Raw genomic sequence first — 25,011 nt, 5'->3', positions numbered from 1 at the left:
ATATCAAATTCTAATCCAGAACAGATGTCACAAAAACCTATGATGTATTACTGTTGCTTTACATGGACTAGTTTACGCATGAATGACTCAAAACCTTCTTTCTTCTTCAACTTGCAGCCATAGGTAGCTCTGCAGGAGATTCAAAAGAGCTTAGCTCAGCCCAGCACTAGTTCCAAAAACAGAAGACACTGTAAAGATTAACTCAAACTTCATCTTATGTACATTTTTTATTAGTAAAAAGAAAAGCGTGTAGTAAACATTTTGAAACAGGTCACACATTTGCATCCAAGCACTTCGGCAAGTGCAACAAATGTTGCCACCTCATGGACAGGTGCAGGGTTTGATTCAGCTCAGCAGCAGGAAGGAAAACTGATCACGGAGATGACTCATTGCTGCCCCTTCACGCTCTCCTGAGGGGGGAAGCGACAGATTGGTCATAAAGATACTTTTGTCGCATAGATTCACCTGGAACTCGCTCACTTGCGCCTGAATCAAGAAGCCTGGCTACACACCCACAACTGGGGGAAAAAAAAAAAATGTCCAGGATATTTGACCAAATCCATTTTCACGGCAAGACAGGGAAAGAATGATGAATTTTTTCTCCTGGGAAAACCCCCTAATTATTAACATAAGATATTACATGGTCTTGTACTGTGAAGCAGTCAATGGCCAGCATTCAGGAGTAAAGCATCTGGGTAACAGGTCCTGGAGTTTTCAAGAGAGTAACGGAAATCTCTAACTGGATCAGTGGATTTTAATACCCTATAAAGGTAGTGGCAGTTGGGAATCCCCTACTTGTAAACAGGAGACAAATGTAACCGTAGTTTATTTCAAAGCTAAAGTTTTAGGCTGCAACACCACATTGATTATTCATTATTCCGCCTCTTTTGGGGAACTACTGCAGGAATAATCTGTCACCTGTTGAACTTCTCCCTTTGTGACGGAAAGGCTGCTGAGCCATCCTCCTCTACAGGACAGATACCGTTACAAAAGCCATTACAAAATGTGTATCTTAAAGCATTATAATTAGCACTTACAATAACTGGACGAGTATAAAAGGACTATCAAACGTTTAAGCAAAAAATAAAACCTTTCAAGTTCGACGTTGGGCTAGAACTTTAGGAATAGATGATTTTTTTTAAATAAAGCCTTGTAAAAATAGATTCATAGTAAATGCTTATGAATGGTCTGAAAAAAAGACAGTAATTTCCTGTCTTTGTGATTTCCATATAGCAGTGTAACAGTCTGCCTATGTACGACTGAAGAGAAAGAAGGATTTATACCAGCCTGATTTTAAATATGTTCTTATGTTTATTATATTTTGCTACTCTACTTTCCTAAAATGGTGGCCTCAGGAAAAGCTGCTTTGGCAGGCAATTGCAAAGATTCCTGTGGAGAGGAAGTGAAAAGACTGGGCATACAAACAAGGGCTGCTGCCATGTTCAAAGCACTGGGGAGAGTTCATAGAGCAAAACGCAGTCCTAAGTAAATGGGTTTCAGGCAATTTCAGTGTTAAGATAACATCATTAAGAGTAGAACAGATTGTGCTCAAACCCTGCTGATTATAATTAACACATTGCTTCCAGATACTCCAGGGTCCCTGGTAAATAGTCCTCTGCTCAGATCCACCCAGACCAATCAGAGTATTTTCATCAGGTTCCATGCTGGGCCAGCACCTGTTTGGACAAATCCAAAAGAGCCAAAATACTCTTCTTTCTGGCCAGCTAAGTAGAGAGATGAACACAGCTTGCCTTAGTCATTGTCACAGTGTCCATATGGCTGTGAAGTTTGTTTTCACAAGAAATCGTACAAGTACTTTATTATGTCGAAGTTCACGGTCCTATAAACAAAAACACAGTGTATTAGAGCAATCATCTTAACAGTGCTAAGACTTTGACCTGTTTGGAGACAGCACATGCTGAATATCCTGCACAATCAGAATCAAGCAATATCTCCAAAAGAAATGCAATCAAGGACAAATGAATATTTTAACTTCTAGTCTTATTTACAGTACCTGTCTTCTGATTATTTAAACTTTGTAAGATTCTAAAAAAGAAATAAAGCAGCTTTCTAGTAAAAACTGGAAGATTCTTATTTCCATCCTTAAGCAGTAAAAATGCATCAAAGTTAATGAGATTATATTTTCATATGGTAAATGCGATACTTTAGTTGATGATGCAAAGCAGCAATCTTTCAAGCTACTGTTTTGTTCATCTTCCAAACCACCTGTTTTAGCATGTACTACATAACTCCTTCATCTGTACTCATTTGCAGTCTGCGTTCTTTCAGTCTTGACAGTAGTTGACCCATGTTCATAGCTAAATTTGAAAAATCCAAGAACACCGCTCAATGGGATAGAAGATTTTAATGTATACTTTTGTCCTTTAATGGCAGGCAGAATGAAACAGCAGCAGAATAAAACATATAATTATTTTTTTGTCTCTAAAACCCATTCTGCTATACAATCTAACACTCAGACTTTGGGGTTTACTGTTTGAATAAATAATGCAAATTACTACATATAATGACAAGTATAAAATTAAAAGTTTTTTTAACAAGTATTCAATGATGCAAAAATAACTGTTCACAATGCTAAGGGAGATTAACTGGCTGAATATCTTATTTGTTAGACTACAGTCGTTTAATATTCTCTGTTCATTCTGTAACCCACTTTTCAAAAAGTTTCCATAAAACATCAGAAAAAGTGTTTCTGGGCAGAGAAAAAGTTTAGACATCCCTTAAGATACATAACAAAAGATATTATGTTTGAGTCTACTTAATAATCCAAGGACAAAATTAAAGCAATTAACTGCCACTGTAAGACTCACATGACATTGTGACACTCAAGAGAAGTACTTTGGTTACAAGGCTTTCCACAGAAACAAAATCACACACTCTTAACAAATGCTGACCTTATCAACTAAATGAAACACAATCATCCTGTCATAACAACTGGCATCATTAGAGACTACATGAAAAGATCCATTTGTTACATTCAACAAACATTAAGAGATACCTATTTCAGCTGCAGAAAATTTATGAACTTAGGTTTGAAATTCTTAAAACAGAAATTAAAGCAAAAGCATCTACGTTTGCTAGTTTCTTCTAGCAAAGAAACATCTAACATCACCTTCAGCCAAACATGTAAATACTACATAGTAAAAGCCATGGGAATATCTCTGCAAATACTGAATATATGCAATGGGATAGAGGCAGGTATGAGCTTCTGTGGTATTGAACAGGAAGACTGTGCATGGTCAGTGGTTATCACACTAAGAGCCACCAACATGAGACACAAGTTTTCTACTATTTTCCATAAACAAGTGGCTTTTGTTGTTTAAAAAAAAAAAGCAAACCTCAGTTTTGTTTAAAAAATAAAGGAAAGTGAAATTACACTCTGAACAGCTTGAATGAGGGTGGGAGAGAGCATTATTTTCTGTCCTGCTCTCTGCACTTTTCAGCTTCCAGGAAATAAGGTAAGTAGTAAGGCTGAGATGGTAACAAGGCTGAGGTATCTGAGGAGTTTAATGACTTACTTTAGTAGTATTACAGTAACAGACAAAAGAAATAGGAGATTGGCTGCTAACTTAAAGTCTATTTGATTGAAATAGCAAAGTAGTTCCTTCTCTCTGCAATAAATACAACCTCTCCATATGTGATTAAAAACTAGCTGCAGGCAGCTGCAGGATTATAGCACAGCTAGCAATTGACATTTCTTAAAGCATAGAAGATCATGCCTTCGTCCTGTAGCTAGCGCCATCAAGACATGGGAAAAACCCATTTCTCATCAGCTCATGAAACACTGTATCTTATCTAGGGATTGTCCTCCCAAAAGATTTAGCAAAGACTTCAGGTTTGAAAAGATACTTAACAAAAGAAGTGTAACAAAGGATCTAAGCAAGGTTAAAAAAGAAGAAAGAAGAACAGGCAAATCTGTCTGGTCATTTAAACAGCCCTATCTACGCGGCACATAAACACTTCCGAACTGCTTGGGGTTGTGGGAAGAGGAATGGAAGAAAGTGCTTTCTTTGTCAAAACATGTAGGAAAGGTCAGTGAGAAGATAGATATATATATAAACACACATCTGACCTAAAGAAAGGCAAGCCAAAGCACTATATCATACAGTGAGGTTTGAAATGGCAGCATCTCTGTTGGCTACTTTCTCTGTAATTATGTGCTGCATAGCACAAGTTCTGGTCCCGTTTGGAAAACCTCTATATTCTGGCAATTTTCATGGAGGCAACAGAACTTCTAATGATATTAAAGTTGCAAGGACCAGGCCGTCATTTTAGTATCTTAATTTGAGGGCCCAGTACAGAGTTTATGAACTGGTCTTTGTATTCACCATAGGAGTCAGAGCAGTGACAAGAGCTTGGGGAATGACCCATGTTGCTGAGCAGATGGTCTGCTGTACTTGGTACCAGTGGGAGCTTTTTCAGGGCATCATTCATAAGTGACTTTATTGCTAGGAATAGCAAACTGCCATAACGAAACTGTGGACATCCTGGCAGTGTGGCCCAGCCAGTCCTGAACCAGATAAGGTTTCATTCTATGGCCTGTCCAGCTTCAAACTGAAATCACTGTGTCTGTGAGGTTTACTGACAAGGGTATTGGTCATTTAACAGCCCAAGAGAGCAACATGTGCGCTGAGGTTATAGGATACAGTCTACACCACAGGTTCCTCTGATGTCTCACATTACAGAGAGGAGTTGGCCTAGAAAATGTTTCTCCTCCTTTTTGCTATGTCATTTCTGGGCCCTGTTCTGACTACAGACTTTTTATCTAAGACCTGCTGATAAGCTGGCTGCAGCAACAGATGTGAGATAATGCTGTTGGAATTTCCTAAAAATGAGACAGGTTTGCTTTTTGCCTATGTTTTGCATGTATTTCTGCCTGCAATTTATCATGTCTCTGGGTTGATCTAGAATTGTTCTCAGAATCCAGAACCTGAAGGCTCTGAATGAACAGAGCCACTGAGGTACCTACCATTCATTTATTGAATTAGTTTCTCTCAACTACAGATCACACAAGAGAGACTCCTCGAAGAATTCTTATAATCTATGTAGTTTTTACATCATACATACAAGAAACACTGTTAAGAACTAAATATAATTTCAGATTTAAATACTATAATGTGCATTTTGTTAATGAAATGGGCTGACATTTTAGAGCAGTATATTCACATGAAGTCCCTGACCTTTATTAAGCACAAAGGCAGTATGTTCCTGTAACACATACTGCCACTGTAAGAGACAATTTTTTTCAAAACAGGACTAAACTTATGTCAAGTCCAACACTTCTCATAAATAAGACTCACTCAGTAAACACCCACATTTCTGTTTTGGCCTGCAGAGAATTAATTACTGAGCAAATATTAGTTTTGAAGTCTCTTTGAAGTCAGCAAATACAACAGTAAACGACCTCTAACAGGCTCACCGGGCAACAGCTCTGATGAAGTCCAGAGACACTGTACATTTATACCGTGGTCCGTCAAGCTGGTCATTATGGCCAACCATGGATAACAGCTGGAGAGTCACAAGAGAGGTGATCTACAAATAAGAGACATTAGAAATGTTAGTAATTTTTGCTAACATGAATGGCAGTGGCCAATTCCTTTTTTTTCCATTTGTCATTGCTCCTGTGTTTCTTTGTAAAGTCCCTTATACTTGCTCATTGATTTTCACATAGTGTGGGAGCGAGCAAACCCAGGTACGTATTTACACGTTCACCATTACATTTTCAGCACAAACAGTAACAGACACAGGATAAACCCTTCATCCTTCATATCAAGAGTTATCCTGGAGTTCTGATCAGAGACAGAAAGGCAATGTGAGGAGCGGGAATCACAGGCATGAGCTGAATGTTTTCCAAATCTCTGCCTGACAAGAAGGAGAGACTTTGATTCTCTTTCCTTTTTACCCAAAGAACTCCTCTTGAACTTTCACACTCAAAGTTGCATATTCCTGCGCCAGCTCATACATTTTTAACAGATGGGTGTACTGCTCTACTCCATATAAAAAAGATTTTGAAGCTTGGAAAGGAAAGGCTGGAAGACTGTGCGCTGAAAAAGAGCAGGGCCTGAAAGCAGAGATTTCCCTACAAACATACATGCAGTGTCTTGACAGAGCCATTAATTATTCTACCAAAATAGCAATGTACCAGCATATTTTTCACTATATTCCTTCCTCCAGATGATGACTGAGGAATCACTAAAGTGCAGTCATGCAATGTCACTGTTGAGGGCAACCAGTATGTTCTGCCTCAGTTAGGAAAAATCACTGTGATGATTCTACTGTCTCTCTACCTTTTCTCACAAGGTTACGTGGTACAAAGAACTGGTATCTGACTACAGCTCTGCTTTTGAAAAAAAACCAAACCAGCCAACCATGACCTACCTCTATTGAATGATAATGGCATACTAAAAAACTTCTGAACAATTCATAGATCAAGGAAGAGTGTCAGTTCAAACCTTCAAGGAAGCACATCGCTATAAAAAGCAGCAGCAAGTTCTCACCAGTAGCAATTGAAAAACAAAAACCAAACAAAACCAAAAAAATCCTAACTCAGTAATAATCCCACTCTTTAGCTGAAAGTGAACTTGGTCTCAAACTTGGTTATAATCCTTGCAGAAGGTAAGAATAATTATTAGTTTTCTCAAAGTGGATATAATATAGAAAAAGTTACAACTACCTTGAGAGAAGAGAAAAAATCATGGTCACAAAGAATGGAGCAATTTTTATAACAGCCTGTGCTTAACTGTCTTTTATATGACAAGAATAGTTTAGATGCCATCATTCTGAAAAATCTTTGGAGTTATGATTAAGGATTAGTGACCCACCCATATTCACAAAGCCGAATTCCATTTACTTAATTCAGGTCGATAAAATACAGTAAGGAGTAGCAATCAATTTACAAATTGTTATCATTGACTGTACTTACGAAAACTGAACTCAGTACACAGTAAATGGCTCAAAATTCAGCTCACAAATTACTTTGAACTCATCACTGAATTGGGACCAACCTCAAATTTGTTAGATGTTTTTATTTTCTTAAAATACTCATGAGTTTGAGAGCACGTTTTTCTACATTCCTCATTCAATAAAGTCGTCATTCAGCCAATGAAAAAGCATTACGGAATAATCTGCTGTATGATTGCTATTTTACACCATTACTGGAAAATCACTTCTGCAATACATACTTGCAGCTGGCCTCACATTCAGAAATCACCAATGAAGGAATGGCAGGAAGCTCCTAAAAGCTTACACCAAGCACAGCAAAAGCCTAGAGAGATTGGACTTGGACCCATGTTGGTTTTATGTGGGATGTAAAAGTGACCTTGCTGCTGCATTACAAATGCTCCAGCAATACCTTAACATATCCTAACCACTTTCTGTTCCCAATCAGCACCAAATGCTATGTGTGTAAGGTAAAGTCACAAAGTAAAATCCCTTACTAAGGCCAACTCAATAAATCTGAAACAGTACAGCTCGGTATTAAGTTTCATTACTATTTTTGACTCAAGACATTAACTCTAAAAACTCAATATACAATACCACAAGACAAATGAAGCTATTGATCATCAAAAGTAACACAAACTTACTTAGCAAACTGCAACCTTTCACTCTTTTCTTTTACAAGTCCTTTATTTATTTAGCTTAATACAAATGTCATCACAGGGAAGCGAGTGCTGAAACAGCGAGTCCTGGTCCTGAGATTACTTAGAAAGGACTAGAAAGAACTGCCATTTTCGATTCATGCAGGAAATAAATAGTTTTATTTTCAAAGAGGCTCAGTAAGAGACAAAGAGAAAGAACACTCTTAGGGGAATAAACAGGGACCAGCTTCACTACAGACAATGGAATGTTAGAAGCTAAAATACCTAACTTGTGAGTCTTTTGAGCACAATTCAAAACCCAGTTACAGATGCCAAGCGGGTACACGGAAAAAGGCAGAGATCACACATTTTTTGCAATGAAGTACTTTGTCAGAAGAAAAGATTCAGTTGTGCTAGATGTGGAATTACAAAGTTCCCATATATTTTGCACCGAACCTATCTTTCTAGATCTAATTAATAAAAATAAGATTATTGTCTTCACCAGATGGTCAAGAAGTCTTCTAGAACACAGACAGTTCAAATCCCTCCTGACACGAGAGGTCTGAGCGCCTCTTCACTGAACATCTAACAGCTGACTGGGTGGGGGTTGTGGAGGAGGGAATAAAAAGCTATGTATGGTATTAAAACATTACCAGATCTAACTTTCATTCTAACTTGCTTCTGGAACTGGGCTATTTTGCATAAAACAGCATCCTTACAGCCTCTCTCTGTGCCTACTTAGATAAAGCAGGATACAGTGGAATGAACTGGGTTTAACACAGCATATTTGTAGCAGAATTTTTAAAATAATGAATTTTCATGTCCTGTTAACTCTTAAGATCCGAGTGCCACCTGTAACTTAAGCCTTGAAAAACTGTTACTATTTCAAAAGCTCAGATGTAAAACTTTGGAGGCAATTTGTTCTTAAATGAAGATATGTCAAAAGTTTGAAACAGTTGGGAGAAATATGAAAGTCATGTCAAACTAATTGCACTTCTTGGCAAAAAAAAAAAAAAAAAAAAAGCCCTTTTCAAAGCAATTTCTGGTTATTTTCTTAATACCATGGGTACAGTGGCTCCATTTCATTACCACAAAAGCTTGGGAAAAAACCATCTGGCAAGAATAGACGAGCAACAAGCCAGAAAAACTGTGTGGGTGACATAAGAAAGAATATTTCTTGAGAATCTTTTGAATGAAGGAAAAAATATTCTAAAGCTATTCACAGAATTAAAGTTAGATCTGGTGATCATTTAATACTAGCAAAAGTTCATAAGTAAATGGAAATTTCTTCAGGAATAACACGAAAATCTGAAGAAAAATTACTGATCTGACGGATGTGAAGGAACATGTGTCACTGGTATGTTTAAAAATGAACCCTGACTGAGCTTTCTTTAGAATGTATTTCTTTGAGAGACCTGCTGCTGAAAGCTTAGATGTAAGGTGAGAATAATCATGAAGGTATGGCAAAGAGTTGCTGCCAGGAGGAAATGACCACTCAGATTGCTTCTGGAGATCCACTGGTCAAATATGGACATTGAGACCTCTGGAAAAAACAAAGCAACCCACAAGCCATCCTTAAAGGCCGCTTTTTTCCTATCAGCCTGAGCTAACAGATGGGCCTTGCATCACTCCCCAGGCAGACACAAAGACTGGCTTTGTCAGCACATGGCTGCGTGGAAGCAAGAAGGATTCCAGAAGTGAGGGCTGTCTGCTGAGAAAGGCCAGGCTCTTCCTGAGGACACCAAGAGAAGCCAGAAAACATTTGCAGAGGTGCAAAACATAGGCAGAATTAGGACTCGAGATACAGGGAAACAAATGGTTGTTGGGGTAAGCAGTGACTGATTATCATGGTAAAGTGTGTGGCACATCTCAAATCCATAGGATAAAACTAAACAGAAAAAGCCATGCCAGCTACATGGGGGAAGCTGTTTCCTAAGAGATGTGATCGAAATCTCACAGAGTGGTACATTTAAAACTGGACTACACAAAATACTAATGAAAGACTCTAGCAGGAACAATATCAAACTGACAAGAGATGTACTAGATGATATGCGAAGTATTTCTCATTTCCACAGTCTACGATCTTCAATTATCTTGCCCAAGATACAACGTTATTTGTAACTCTTCAGTCTGGCTTACTTTCAACCACAGCTTTAATCTGTTTTATGATTCAGAACCTCAAAGCTATCAAGAAATTAAGAATTTCCATTATTTCAGTACCATCAGACAACAGTACTATAGTCTCCCACAGTCGTATTAGAATTTATATGGACCCTAGTGCTCTGCAGCATCACCACACACGGCTCTCAATGCAAACATGCAGCTCACGACCCATGGCCAAAACCCATCACTGCCGGGAGTTACATTCATGCAGATACTAAACCCACTGCTATACAGCAAGGCAGTCAGAAAACCAGATGCCATTTAGAAACCACACCTCAATCAAAATGACTACTGCAACAGTCTCCTGGGGTTAAATTCAACGACCCCAGAACAAATTATGTGAGAGTAAAAAAAATCTGTTCAATACTGTTTCAATCAAAATTATAGCCAGAGTATGCACAGCCTTGTTAGGAAAGCTCACACAGAAAGGCAGGAATAGAACATTACAATTAAATATCTACTTAAGCCAGCAACTGATCAAAATTGTTTTTATAAAAATTATTAAAAATAAATGAACGCTTTTCTGAATGCTTAGATTTTAACACTCAAGTTTTGATTCTGAATTACAGTTTGTGGAAGGCTTTTAATGCATAAAAGAAATACAACAGAAGGGATTGCACTAGGTGATATGACCTACCATTTTATCAGATCTTAAATACTTACAGCGGGAAATCATTTCACCATCTCCCTTTCTGAAACTGCTGGGTTTTAGTATTTGGTCAAATTTTCTATCTGCTATAGTACTCCAATATTACTTATTAGATTATACCATTCTGGCCTTATTCTACATCCATCCAAATTGCTTACGGCCTTCCAGTGTGCAGTTAAAGCATTCTTTACTATAATGCTTCATCTATGTTATTTTACTTTTTTTTCCCTCTTAAATTAATGCAATCCTTTTTCAAACTATCATCTGAATACAGTCAAAACATTTTGGACATTAACAGAGCCACCAGCAGAAAAGGTACCCCAGTCACAGCCTTGGTGGTGCTCCACAGCAACCACGCTATGCCTCTCACTTTGATAACATGCACACAGGTGGTGGTATAGGATGCTACAGTGCACACCAAACGTGGTGTCTGTGTTTAGTGTCTTTCCTTCTCCTGTACTGGTTATTTTTTGCATTTCTCTCACAATAATTGCTTCATTATTTTGTGTTGACGCTCCAGGACCTTGCATATTAATCCTTTGTCCGTAGTAGCATACACCACACTTCCCAATTTTAATTTCTGCATCTCTCACCAATGACTTGACAACGCTTTACCAGGAGATTCATCAGATTAGGTCAAACAGAATTTAATACTAATTACTAACTTGAACAAACATTCAAGACATAAATGTGTTGACAAATTCCAGATGCGGCAGCGACAGCGTTACATTCACTAAATATTTAATTACTATGAGGCGGGTATGAGGAAAGAAATCAATTGACTACTTCTGCTACCATTTATCCTTTAAATAATGATGCTGCTTAGGCTAACAGATCTTTTTTTCTTTTATTTTATACCCATGTAAGGATTTTAAAATGTTTGTTCTATCATGATGTTGGGAAGCACTCTTAATAGCCTGGCAGTGAATAAGATTTGCATCGCATTTTCCCCTAAGAATTATCACGCAACGTCCTTGCTTTCAGTCTTGAATATAACAAAGAATTTACTGGGTTGAGATTAGTCTGTGTCACTGAAGACATCATGTCACACCATCTTTTTCATGAACGCACTAAATTTTATCATAAAAACAAGAAGCTTTTTCCCCTCTGACACGACGACTCTGTAAGGCACTGCTCTGCTGGCAATACCGTGTCCCCCATGAGGACAGCCTGAGAGAGTTGGGCTTGTTTAGCCTAGAGAAGAGAAGGTTCTGCAGAAACCTTATAGTAACCTTCCACTACTTAAAAGGAGCCTACAGGAAAGCTGGGGAGGGGCTCTTTATCAGGGACTGCTGTGATAGGACAAGTGGGAATGGTTTTAAGCTGAAAGAGGGGAAATTTAGATTAGATATTAGGAAGAAATTTTTTACTGTGATAGTGGTGAGGCTCTGGCACAGGTTGCCCAGAGAAGTCATGTCTGTCCCACCCTGGAGGTGTTCAAGGCCAGGTTGAATAAGGCTTTGAGCAATTGATCTAATGGGACATGTCCCTGCCCACGGCAGGGGGACTGGAACCTGATGAACCTTAAGGTTCCTTCCAGCCCAAACCATTCTGATTCTATGACTCCCACAGAAGACTCTTCCAGAATCTTATCAATATACAGATGGGAAAACTTGCTTCAGATTCCCAAGTAATTTAATTCAAGACCTAGTTATTTGTATATGCTGCTATATTTTAATGAAATATTTTTGTATGTTAGTTTGCGCCTCTGTCTTTACTGTCTCCTCTGACTTCACTCAAGGTAAATCTATGTAATTTCAACAATCAAGATTTCAACAAACGGCCCTTTTGTTTTTTTTCAAGGCTTTACATATTGGTGGCGTAGTCACTCATTATGACAGCCAAAACTTCCTCCTCCTTTTCCTTTTTCCTAAAAGACTATCTTTCTGTTTTTAAAAGAAATGTTTATTTACCCGTAAGTACATGACCTTGAATTTCATGCTGTTAAACCCACTCAGTTTGTATCACACTCACCACCTTCCAAGATATTTCTTGCATAACTTCATAGCAGAAAAGTTTACTAAGCACAAGGCATACAACCTTGAATTTTACACTACAAAATTCTTCTGATTTCTACTATACAGGTCATTACAGTAATTTTTATGTGGTATTTTCCCCACTGTATAATCAGTGTTCACCACTTCTCTGTTATTCCATTCAGTGTCGCTTTTTGTGTCCCATTTACACTAAATAATATTTTACAAAAAGCGACGACAATTTCGTAGCCTTGTTCAAGGGATAAATGTGCATATTTTGCCTTTTTCCTCCTCCCTTTCTGCACCTCCTCAGCCTCTCCTATCTTTCAGACCACAGAACATCTTTCCAGGTATTTACAAGCTGCCTTATTCCTAGCCCATTCTGCTGCACTTGGGCCTCCTTGTGGCTTTTCTCCTCAATCTCAAGTGATGCAGATGTATCTTCTTTCTTTGAGGAGACACTTCCTCACCTTGCTCTAGAATTCATATTCCTATTTTAGAATCCTCTCTCTTCAATTAGCAGTCTGTCTTCTAGGTTTCTTTGTTCCGTGACTGTGAGTAGCTGCAAACCTTGACTCATCAGTGCAGCATCCTTTCATCTCTCCTCCGTACCTTCTCATTATCTCTACTCCTCACATCTTCTCTTCCCAAACACACTACTTTCAAAAAAACCCCAAACACCCAAAATGGGGACACTGAGACAAGATCCAGGAAAGATCCCAGGAAACAAAATGGCAATTAAAAAGAGAACAAGAAATCCTGAAGTGGGGATTTCTTCATCCAAATTTGTAGTTAAAATGTGGCACACTTTGCCACTGAAAATTCAGTGACGTGGTAAAGGGTTTTACAGTGTGAAGAAAGCGACTAGACAGATTCATGGAAGGAAATAGAACCACAGCTACTAAACACAAAGAACATCAACTCCATAGCAAACATTTAAGCCACAGATAATAAGAAGCTGCAACATATACCAGACTAAACTCATCCTCTACTTGCTGGTCTTACATATTTCCTGCATGTCTGATATTATTCAGAAGCAGTCAGACAGTTTTGCTGTGTTATAAGTAAAACAGTGGGTAAACACGCTTTTGGTCTGACTTAGTGTGGCTGTTATAATGCATTCACCAAAGGTAAAGTACATATCTGCATCATCTACATCCTATCACTTCGTTGTTTCCCTTTACCCTTCTCTTGGGTCCTCTCACCATTAGTTACTGTATTCTCTCCACACTCTGAAATGTTTAAAATGAAAAATAAAAAAGGAAAGATGGATGCATCTTCTGGAAAAATTCACAGTGTCTCAAAAGCATCTGCACAGATTAGTCCTGCCCACTCACGGTTACAGTAACAACATTTTTGAAAAGCAGTTCAGTAATTTATTCAGTTTGGTACTATTATTAAAGGAATCTTTCAAAGTATTAATGAATTTGCTTTCTCTTCATTATTTTTATTTAATATGTAATTCGGGAAAAGCCCATTTTTTATCTTAGCACATTTATTTTAGCATTAATCAGTTTGCCCAAGAAGAAAAAGGGAAATAAAAGGCAATTAAAAAAAATCTTTCCCTCACTCTGCTCATCAATTTAAATAAAAAAAATATATAAAAACTCTATAGTGTGATGTATGGATAAATCAGTATTTCTAAGTCAGTTCCCTCACTTTGAGGATCAGACGAAGTATTTTGTAATGCCCTGAAAGGCATGCTAGAAATTCACTTAACACAGTACTTTCTGAGAGGATCAAATTATTTCCTGAGGATGTACTTGGAAATCTCTTCGAAAATTTCTTAAGACTCCTGCAACTGATAATTTTGATCCTCCAAAACACAAAAAACCCAGGGCTTTAATATACTAGCAATCTGGTGGAGGTGCATGCATCTAATTTACTCTGTAACAACCTGGGAAAAGCACTCCTAAGCAGAAGGACTACAGACAGGAATCACAGACAGATAATTCAAAAGTACTTGTCTTTCTATTTCATACTTTAAAATCAAAGCAACCGAAGACAGTAACAGATGGTCAAATAAACACTTGGGAAATTATGTTTACAGTTAATGTGATTACTTAAGTCAGGTAGCTTCATAAAGTGGACACCAGACAAAGGCTGGCTATCTTTCAAGGCAAAGGCAACAGGCAGCCAACAGAAGTATCCTCCTGCCACCACCCCAGGTTCATTTCTGCATGAGGGGTCTCAGGTTCCAAGTGTTTTTTAGAAGATGAGGAAGGCGACATGAAGACTGTTTTCCAAGAAACAAACCTCTGTGCAACTGACAAAGCACATAATGTTAAATCCCCAAATCTAGAAAATTTTCATCTGGCTCTTTCTGGTCCTTTATTTATAATACTTCGTTGCACGACGGCAGCAGTTCCAGATACTGCAAGGTAGTTTTAGGAAGAACTGAAAACAATAACCTTAAAAATACTACCAAATATCTGTGATACTGATAGGACTTCATATATTTACAGAAGGCCTCTAAATTTTTTATGCTATCTCAGTAAAATATAGATAGAGCTGTGTACAGAGTTACTAACCTTCTATTGTTATATGAAGGAGGGTTTTGGTTTGTGAATATAATTTTGTATTCAAAAATAATTAAAGAAATTAGGATCTCAAACCTGGAAAAAAATCAGTACTTTTTATACATCACAAGTAGAAACCACGTAAATACAAGGGACTTTTCATAATCAGATGTTTGGGAGTATCTTCTGAGACTAAATCACTTTGCTTTGTCCAAGGAAGGGAAAGGTTTTCAATGTGTGGTAACCGCAGTCTATTTCTGCATGATTATGGTAATTAAGTGTTGAAAGAATATTGATCCAAATCTTATATAAAGAAATAAGATACTAAGAATTTTTAATTAAAACAACCACTCCAGGAAGATTTGACCCAAATACTTCTGAAATACAAAAATCAGACATTCTAAGCAAAAGGGTAGATAAATGGTAAAACAGAATCCCACTTCAGCCTACAGTGTATCAACACTATATTCATTGTGACTACACAAAACTCTCTCGGAGACTTCAGTAGTTAGGTGTAAAATTGTTCACACATACGGATCTGACTCGTCGAAATATGACATGCCATGTTGTTCTTGTATTGTCAAACTGAAGCTAAAAGAATGTTGATCTGTGATGTTAACGCATCTAATCAACACATCAGAGGAGAAATTTATTATGAGCACATAAACACCAAGAAATTAGAAACAACAATACTGCCTAGCTCTCAGCAAAAGCTGCATATACAGCATTAAGTCACACTAGGTTTTACGCCATCAAACAGGGGAGATAAAAATAAGTATCTGATTTAAGGCATGTACTTTTGTATAAGACAGTAATCAGAATTTTATTTGATATGTGATGTCGGATCCTGGACAAACTAGCCATCTAAAACAAAGCCCATACAACAGTAATTGAGAGGAACAGTCACTCTTCCATTTAAAATCTTCCCCAACAAACCCAGGACATTTAAGTTTACAAGGTGTTTACAGGTGTCCTTAAGCAGAACAGCGCAAACACCAAGGATGAACACAAGTGCCAGCTCCAGGGTGGCTGTCACAACACAGCACAAAGAAGAGAGAACTCTAAAGTCACTCTTCTCAGCAGTGGGAAATGGGTAGATCTGGACTCTCCCCTCACAGACTGTACCACCAAACCAAATACTTGCTCTCAAGGAGAATATTCTGCTTTGACTATGCTAGGGAAGTTTGGTCTTGCCAGGAGCAAGAGGAAGACCAGGAGAAGACTGTCACAGTAAGGAAGACAATTCACTCTAGTTGCTTGAAAACCAATGAAACCCTACCGTAACAGCACAAAGCTGATGGATGTAACTTACAGTGAGAGATTTTGGTTTTACTTAAAAAACAAATCTATAATGTTTAGGTACACTACAATAGAGGCTATAGAACATCCATTTGTATGCTTTCAGTCATCCATGAATTGATAAGTCATGAAATATTAAAATTTGAAGTTCAGTGACCCATTAAATATGTTAGAAGCAATCGCAAAAGATATCTATAAATAACTTTATACCTCTTGCAGAGATGATCCTGCAAAGTGGTCCTAACAACCAGTTTTCCATCTTTTATTCACTTATACTTGGTTTTATTATATGAGGAGCACAAAACATCATCTGTCAGCATGAAAGATCATCTGTCAGCAATTAATTGGAAAGGAAAAAAAACTGTTCTTTACACAGAACACTGTTTTTTCATGCAGTTTCTGTCACCCTGCAATGCAACTGTGAAATTCTGCTAGAAACACCATATAACACTTATCTTTTCCAACCCTGAAAAAGTTTCCAAAACTCACATATTTGGTAAGCACACGTGCTAAGTAAAATAGTTAGCAGCCAATCAAAGTGACCAATGAAGTAGAGAACCAGTGTGCTGGCACATCTGTCAGCTATGCTGGTCAAAGACTTTAACTGCGCTGTGTCTGTAGGCAAGACATATCTGGGAGGGGAATGGTCAGGTTGGAATGGGGAAAGTGATAAATGTTTATCAAATGTGACTACACTTCAAGAAATCCACTTGGATTGTTTTGTTCTTTGCAGCAGTGACTACCTATAAGTTCCACTTAAACATCTGCAAAAGGGAAGCATTGCTTAGTAACAGTACACAATTAATATTTCTCCTGCCTTAATGGCATTCAAAGATAATAACATTCAGACGGACAGAAACATTCAATGACACTATGCTTCCATAGATTCTTAAAACACGTTGCTATACACATGGAGTTAAAATTTATGTAGTTAGTAAACATTCACTATATGGCTCCCACATAATCACAAATAATTTACGGAGCAACAGAGTCTAAAATATCAATGTGCTTCACAACGCAATGTCCATGTAATTCAAGAATGGATTAAAATCATAAAAGAACCTATACAAGGTGTTCTATTTTAGTTTCAGTGGAATACAAATCAATCAAGAAACACAATTTCTCAGGTTTCCATGACTAATTAACACATTTTTGCAGTTGATGGTTGTGAGAGTCACTGTATTTTTTTAATAATCACCGTGTCAAGACTTTTCTATAATAGTCAATGATTATATATTTAAATTGTTTGAATGATAAAATTGTATCACCATAAAAAGGTCTTAATCCTCCTAAAGTACTATATTGATCACCAAACTCTGGAAAACCCATACAAGAGATGAATGGGGGGAAAAAAAAAAAAGCAGGAAAGAATCAAGCAACCAACGAAGCCTTTTGATCACATGGATGAAACACAGTCACTCTCCTACTAATACAGCTGTTTCCCTACTATAGTGAGAAAATGCAAGAGAACAACAAATCTGAAGAAAACAGGGGAAGCAGTTACGATTTGGGAAATCTATTACTTAGGTGTGGTGAAAAGAGACTTCTCATTCCAACTGACTGTGCTATATCCAGAACACTTCTTCACTTCCTTGGAGACCTTTCACATAAGCTTTATATAAAGAAAAGCTCCCATGGCTATCTTCTGGGAACTCTTCAGTAAGCAGAAACAGAAGCATTCCTCAAGTATATTTTAACCTGTCCGTAGCCGAATTTGCATTGCTGTTAAAAAAAAGGTACCAAAAAATCAACTGAGCAGGAAGTGTTGTTACCAGTCTGCTATTCCTCAGTAAGAGCAGCTTAAGCAGCAGAAATCAAAACACTGTCCAGGGTACGCTCTGCTTAAAAAGAATACCCTCGAGGCCTTTCCCTCTCTGCCACTGAAGACTCAGACCTGGTTTGCAAAATGTTCTCAACACATTTTGACCAAGACAACAAATAAAAACCAGAGCACAGGCTAGGTGATCACTGCCAGGAGTTACTTATTAAATCAGGACACCCAGACTACTTCTCTGAGGTGCCTGGCAGCCTGCACCCTCTTCATGGCTTTATTCAGTTTTACTACCAGAAGTAACATTTTGAATAGCAGCTGTGCAGATCTCCTTCTACGCAGTGAACGTTCAAAACTAAACCCCCAAACTGTCTCTGTCCTTGCATACCTTGTCCTGCAGAAGCACTACATATCATTAATTATCTGGGAAGTGTACTGAGACTCTTTCACCTCCAGAATAATTTTAAGACCCTAACCTGAGGAACTACATTTCTAAGGCAGAATTTTGCCCTAAAAAAAAAAAAAAAAAAAAAAAAAAAAAAAAAATAGAGCAAACGCTCATACAAAGACTTTCTGTCTCTAAAACTGTTCTCAATTTATTTTATAACAGAGAAATTGTGCTATATGAATGCTACCATGGTAACAACTCACTTTACTGAACAAGAAAGAAAATAATTACCCCAAACCTGTATATCATGCAAGCACATGCAGTAAATTTAGTGCTGCCCTTTCTCCCCTTACTATTTTTCTTCTTGCAAAGAGAAATAGATTCTCAATTTATACCTCATACCAAGCCAGTCATCATTTTGCTTGTCCCTCCCACTTCTTTGTATATTTTACACCTCTTGAGTGCATGGATGTGAAGGACCCAGTTACTTACAAAAAGGAAAAAGGGATTAATGAATCAGAAATGCTCTTCCCCCTCCTGAGTTAAGTACAGAAGACTCCTATGTAAATGCTTCACGCATTTGAAAAAAAATGAAGCCCTAAGGCAAGCACAGCACATGCTTAGTATTCACTCAGTATACTTAAACAGGAACCCTTACATTTATAGTAAACCAAAAGTTATTCATCTCCAAACATAAATTAAACCTGATTTTACTGTTCTGTCAAAATATTCTTTGTGATATTATGTTTGTGAATATATTGTTGTATTTTATATACAAGGGACCGTAATATTTTCAGAAGAACTGCATGGATTTAGCCATACAAATCCAATTAATCTCAGGAGAAGTTGTATGGCTAAATCCCTGTGCTCGGCTTTGACATTTTGGAAGCAGTGGGGGAGGTTTTTCAAGTAGTGAATATGTATTATACCAAACTCAGTTTTCTCAAAGAGAAATAAAACAGCATGTAGATACTTACAGATATCAACAAATATATTTATGTGACACTGTCAAGAAAATCCCATTCCTAGCAAAGCAGGCAATGATTTCCACAAAACTCTGTTTTTACCAAAAATAACAGTATTATCCTGCAGTCTGCGAGATAAAGCTAATCACATGTACATATTAGTTGGATAAATTATTCCTTTTTTACCTCCAGTTTTGATCTTTTTACGTCATTCACAGAGGATCTCCCTATCTGATATAAAAAGCTAAAGAATGAATTTGATCTTGTGTTCACAGTTAGAGGACAGCCAAAAGAATCTGTTTGGGATAAATAAAATCCATGTTTTCAAAAGGTTACTTTAAAGAAGTGACTTGGAAGTGCTGCTTAAAAATATGATCTGATTTCCACAGACGTCCCTCACTTTTCTTCATTTACTTACAACCCTAAACAATTTAAAGAGTAGAAACAAAGCTACTCACAACTAACTTCAGCAACAAAGATGCAGCTAATTTTGGCTATTTCTTGGTAGATATCTTCAGTTACATGGAACAATTTATGCATACCCACATTCATGCACACATATCATACAGCCTGTGCAAAATCTTAATTCAGCAAGCTCTCTTCATGGAGCTGGAACTCCCTAAACCATCCAAATACAAATTATCTTGATACAGAATTCTTTCTGAAATGTATACTGTAACGGTACATCCTTCATAAATATACACACACACATATACAATTAGATATATTTAATACCTCCTTAAGAAGCTCTTACAGAAGATGTAAATACAATTCCAATGGCTGAGCTGGTAAAACTTAAAATTCCACATAAAAAATGCCACTCTTAGGAGTCTTCTCTTTTCTATCAAAGCCCTCAACAACCAACACCAGGATTTCACTTCATAAATATCAGCTAGCTGCTTTCCATCTTAACAAACATTAAAACCAAACCACTAGCAATGTATGTTTCCCATACAGGAGTTGAACAGTTAAATCCCAAGAGTGTTGTAACCATAGAAGAGAGAGAAATAATGTCTCACTTTACAATAATTCAGGTTTTGTATTTGACAGTACTTTTTGTGTGGACACTTTTTTTTTTTTTCCTAGATCAAGCATAATTCACACAGAGGCAGTGGAGGCCTTTATTTCTTTTTTTTTAATAAAGAAGAGAAATCAAATCATCATTTGGGACTTAGCTGGGCACATAAAGTATTTAACAAAGAACTAAACAATAAAGACAAATTCACCCAGCAAAAGCCATGATGCTGCTGTTTAATTTTCCTGTGTATGCTTGGCTTGGCTTGTTGCTCACAGGAAGGTTCAGCCCACGTGTTAGTTGAAAAGTTGTATTTAAAGCTTGTTTTATTTCAAATTATTCACAACCATTCAAGTACCATATTCTCAAAGAGAGGAAAAATAATCACACTTTTTGCCTGAAATGGATGATAATGATATTACTTCATAATAAACTAGTGCCATTAGAAGTAAAACCATTGCTATATAACTATAAAACAATATTTTTCTGCAGTGGTGTTTTCTGAAAGCCTTATAATCTGACTTAAATCAAGTTTATACAAGCTGCAGCATGTTATAAAAAACCCCACATCATCAGCTGAGATAGTATCTGAAATTGTAGCCTCTCTAGCCAGAAGCTCTCCACAAAGTCCATTTTGCATTTTGCTTTATACAAAACCTGTAAATTCTGTGGTAGAGACCTTCAGTATCATAAAAATGCTTAATATGTTTAAAAATAAGCAATAAAATGGTTAATAGTTAAATAGACTTAAATAAGAAATTGTTTTGTGACGAAGACATTTATCCATAAACCTTCACCAATGCAAAAATCGAATCCTCTGCCCGTGTCTCCTACAACCTCTGCTACTTCTATCTCACTCACAACTCAGAATCACAGAATGGCTGAGGTTGGCAGGGACCTCTGGAGGTATCTGGTCCAACTACCTTGCTCAAGACCAGGCTGGCGAGGATTATGTCCAGGTGGCTTTTGAATATCTCTGAAGATGGGGACACCATCAGCACTCTGGGAAACTTGTGCCAGTGCTTGGTCACCCACACAGTTAGAAAGTGTTTCTTGATTTTCAGGTGGTAACTCCTGTGTTTCAGATTGTGCCCGTTGCCTTTGGTTTTGTTCCTGGGCACCACTGGAATAAAACTGGCTCTGTCCTGTTTGCACCCTCCCTGCAGGTATTTACGGACATTGATGAAATTCCCCCCAGGCTTTCTCCTCTCCAGGTTGAACAGTCTCAGTTCTCTCACCCTTTCCTAGCAGGAGAGATGCTCCACTCCCTTCATCATCTTCATGGCCCTTCATTGGACTCTCTCTGGTATATCCATGTCTGTCTTGTACTGCGGAGCCCAGAACGACACACAGTACTCCAGCTGTGGTACTCATCAGCAATGAGTAGAGCAGCAACTCTTTCCAGTTGCTCATTCCATCCCTTTACACTCCAAACACCTTCTGCTCCCTCAGTTCTCAGCAGAAGATGCTCCACAGCCTGCGCCTGGGTCTCGGTGAGATCCTTGCTAAATGGGCCTCCACTAGGTCAAACAAAAAAAAACCCAACCTGTGCACTACCGAGACTCCTGAACAGAGAGTATGAACATGGACACTCATTTTCATTAGATTTGTAAGACTGAACATGTTTGAACTTGTGCCTTTCTGTTAAATTCAGCCAGAAATAAGCAGCTAAACATAGGTGTGAAGGATATAAACAGGGCGAAAGAACTGACAGACACGCTATTGAGTCTGTTTCCTCAGGAAGCCATGCCAGAAGACACTCGAGAAATAAAGCAGCACTCTGAAAAGCAAAGCCTGTGAATATACGGTAGATGCCAAAGACCATCACATTCAAACATATTAAGCACTAGGGCAGGTCAGCCTTATCAGAGTTATCCCCAATGACTTACGCAGTATTTTTGTGCTCCAGATAAAACAATGACTGGATGAGGAGGAATGTACAACAACTCGGTAACTAAACACTGACGTGTTCGTCTTTTATTTTGAATTTGTTTTGTGGTGTTTGTTTTTGTTTGGGGGTGAGGGCAGAGGCTGGTTGGGTTGTGGGTTTTTTAAGATATAATCCAAATCCTTCTTTAAAAGAAAGAAGAAAATCTACAAAACTGAAACAAGCATGAGATTCTCATGCAGCCTCCAAACCTTCCCGGTGGTCTTACATAGTAGTAGCTTGTTGAAGACACTAAGGATGAAATACGGGCAGTAGATCTAACTGTATGCAGGATCATCTGCTTCAAAAATAAACTGTTACTTATTAATTCAGAAATGTAATTTCCATTCACTTGACTAATGAAATACAGATTTTTCAGAGGACAGTCGTATCATTATCTGGGTGCAGGGTCTAACTTTTAGTCTCCAAATACTTATTTTCTTCAAGTGACAAGACTCTTACACTTCTGCCTGACTGCAATCCACAGAAAAAATATGTCTCCCTGCTTTTAGGCTGGCTCATCACCAGCCAGAGCCTGAATTACTGTTCCCAGTGGCAGAATGCAGCCTATTCAAAATGGCATGATTAATTTAACTAAAAAGAAATCCACAAGCAGAGAGAAATGGATTAAAAACAACAAAACCCTACATACATATGGTCTTATCTGAGACTTGCCTTGTTAACATTCCACTTTTTTCAGCCATAGGGTGAAGCACTTGCTTGGTACTGCTGGGAGTGCCGCCTCTGACACTATAACCTGAATCCTTCCTCTCACCAACACAACCCAAGGCTGAATTCAGGTATTGTTCCTCCCAATACAAAGCAAGTGAAAGAAAGCCACTGCCAGGTTCCCAGAAAGTGGAGGAAAGGCTTAGCCACATTTAACCCTTATGGCTCCCTGAACCAGCCACACGATATTCTCTGGTGCTAGGGATGCACACAGCGCTGGCAATTCCCATGTTCTTAATAACTGTTAAATGCTACTGTATTTCAGAATGCCACAGATAATTCAGGAACAGAGCATGCAAACAGTGCTATGAAACAGCAGAGTTTCATTTTCTGCAGTGCAATCAGGTGTTCAAATTCTCCTATAAAGATCTAACAGCAAGACTATAGATGTAACATTAACAACCATTCATTTCTTGTTTTTTCCCTTCAACAAATAAATGTATTTAACTTTCCAAATTTGTTCCCCGGGTTCTCTGTAAGAGGAGAGTCCAAGAATTTAACAGACTGACAGGAAGGCAGCTGTGCCCAAAACACATTTTACCATTTCAATTATATGATTATTATTCACAACAAACACACATTGCTACATTCCTTGTGCTTAGAATGGGAAGTAAAGATAGCAGTATATATGTTATGTTTACGGATGCCCATTTTACCACAGCTGCAACTCAGTATTTATATCTAACAAAGAAAAAGCTGAGACAAAGAAAAAGAAGTATCTCAAGTACTGATGAAAACGACCGACAAATCTTATTTATTAACCAAGAGGTTAGGCTTACACTTGCAAGAAAAACACTGGTGACTTACATTGGGTCATCCAAATACCTGACACAGGCAGAGAGTCCAGTGACACAAACGATATTATCGCTAATCTAAAGTCAGCTACTCAATTAAGATACAGTCCAGACATTAGAATTTATCACAGCAGTATTTGTATCCGAAGCATTAAGTCTGTCACCTTAGCTTTTATATGAAATTAAATAACTTCAGAAAAACACTATTTTAACACAAATTAAATGGCTTTACAAACAGATATTCAAATGTTTCCTTGCCTTCTACAGTTTAAGACTAACTTGTATTTATTTATTTAAGAACTGTCACTTAAGATCACATCCTTTTTCTTCGAACCTTGAAGTCGGTGTCCCGACCTATCAGTAATTTATAAAGTTGATCAGGTTGAGGCCTGTGCATCACTTTACACATCGTAGTCAACTATGACTACTTATTAAACAATCTAAAAATACAATAAAAAAAAAAAAGACAGGCAAATAATTCCACATGTTTTCAGAAGCTGGAAAATGTAATTTTCCAACAGCCTACAAGCAGTGGGTAATCTGAAGATGCCTTTGCTGTATCAGTGACTTCAACTACAGAGTGCCCCTATATTAGGGATGTGTCCTGCACATGAGAGCATGTGTCTGGAGTGAAGGGCTAGTTCCAGTATTACTCCAGAACAGCACGTTTGTTCTAACACTACTACAAAACAAACACACACACACACACAAAAAAAATCACAAAACCCCCCAAGAGATGAAGCACACATGAGCAACCTTTAATGCCCCTAGTTTCCAAGCCCTGCCTCTTTTTATTTAAAACATGCTAGGATTTAACTAAAACGAACAGTTTTTCTGTTACTACCTAAGTAAACCCAGATAAAAAAGTATTATAAAGATGACAGTGACAGACAGTTGGATGATGACACGCTTGACATACATCACATCTGCCAATACTTACTTTTTTCCTCATCCATGTAGGTTTGTGGGTATTTTTTTCCCCAGAAGAGTATAGTACTTATTAATACAGCATTTCCTAATTCACATGCAGGAAAAGTTGTTTAACTAGATTTTTAACATTTTGTTGCAAAATAAGAATTAATTAATTTTAAACAAATTAAACCCCTGAATTTCAGCATTTTTATTCATATGAATGTGACCTTAAGCAAGCCTATAATCTGATGCAATAGTTACTTTATATGGTTAGCACTTTTAAAGGTAATACAGATAAGAGCATTGTTC

At 37.7% G+C, this 25,011-nt stretch overlaps 1 protein-coding gene across 3 annotated transcripts in view; it reads right to left on the bottom strand.

The window, feature by feature from the left end:
* Positions 1-203: 203 nt before the first annotated feature.
* The window catches only part of ORC5 (origin recognition complex subunit 5), a 75,482-nt gene continuing 50,674 nt past the window's right edge, over positions 204-25,011 (bottom strand). For 2 of the 3 annotated variants that reach the window (XM_054080246.1, XM_054080257.1), the window contains exons 14-15: positions 5,438-5,550; positions 532-1,840 (exon numbers count right to left, since the gene is read on the bottom strand). In XM_054080246.1, the coding sequence (XP_053936221.1) occupies positions 1,795-1,840; positions 5,438-5,550 (159 nt within the window). In that variant the 3' untranslated portion in view covers positions 532-1,794. Of the gene's footprint in view, positions 411-531; positions 1,841-5,437; positions 5,551-25,011 lie in introns of those variants that run through there. The other variant, XM_054080267.1, reaches the window with a different exon arrangement.

This window comes from Cuculus canorus, chromosome 1, assembly GCF_017976375.1.
Source record: "Cuculus canorus isolate bCucCan1 chromosome 1, bCucCan1.pri, whole genome shotgun sequence".
Lineage (NCBI taxonomy): Eukaryota > Metazoa > Chordata > Aves > Cuculiformes > Cuculidae > Cuculus > Cuculus canorus.
The sequence above is the reverse complement of the archived record's forward strand: the minus strand, read 5'-3'. Positions and strand labels throughout refer to the sequence as shown.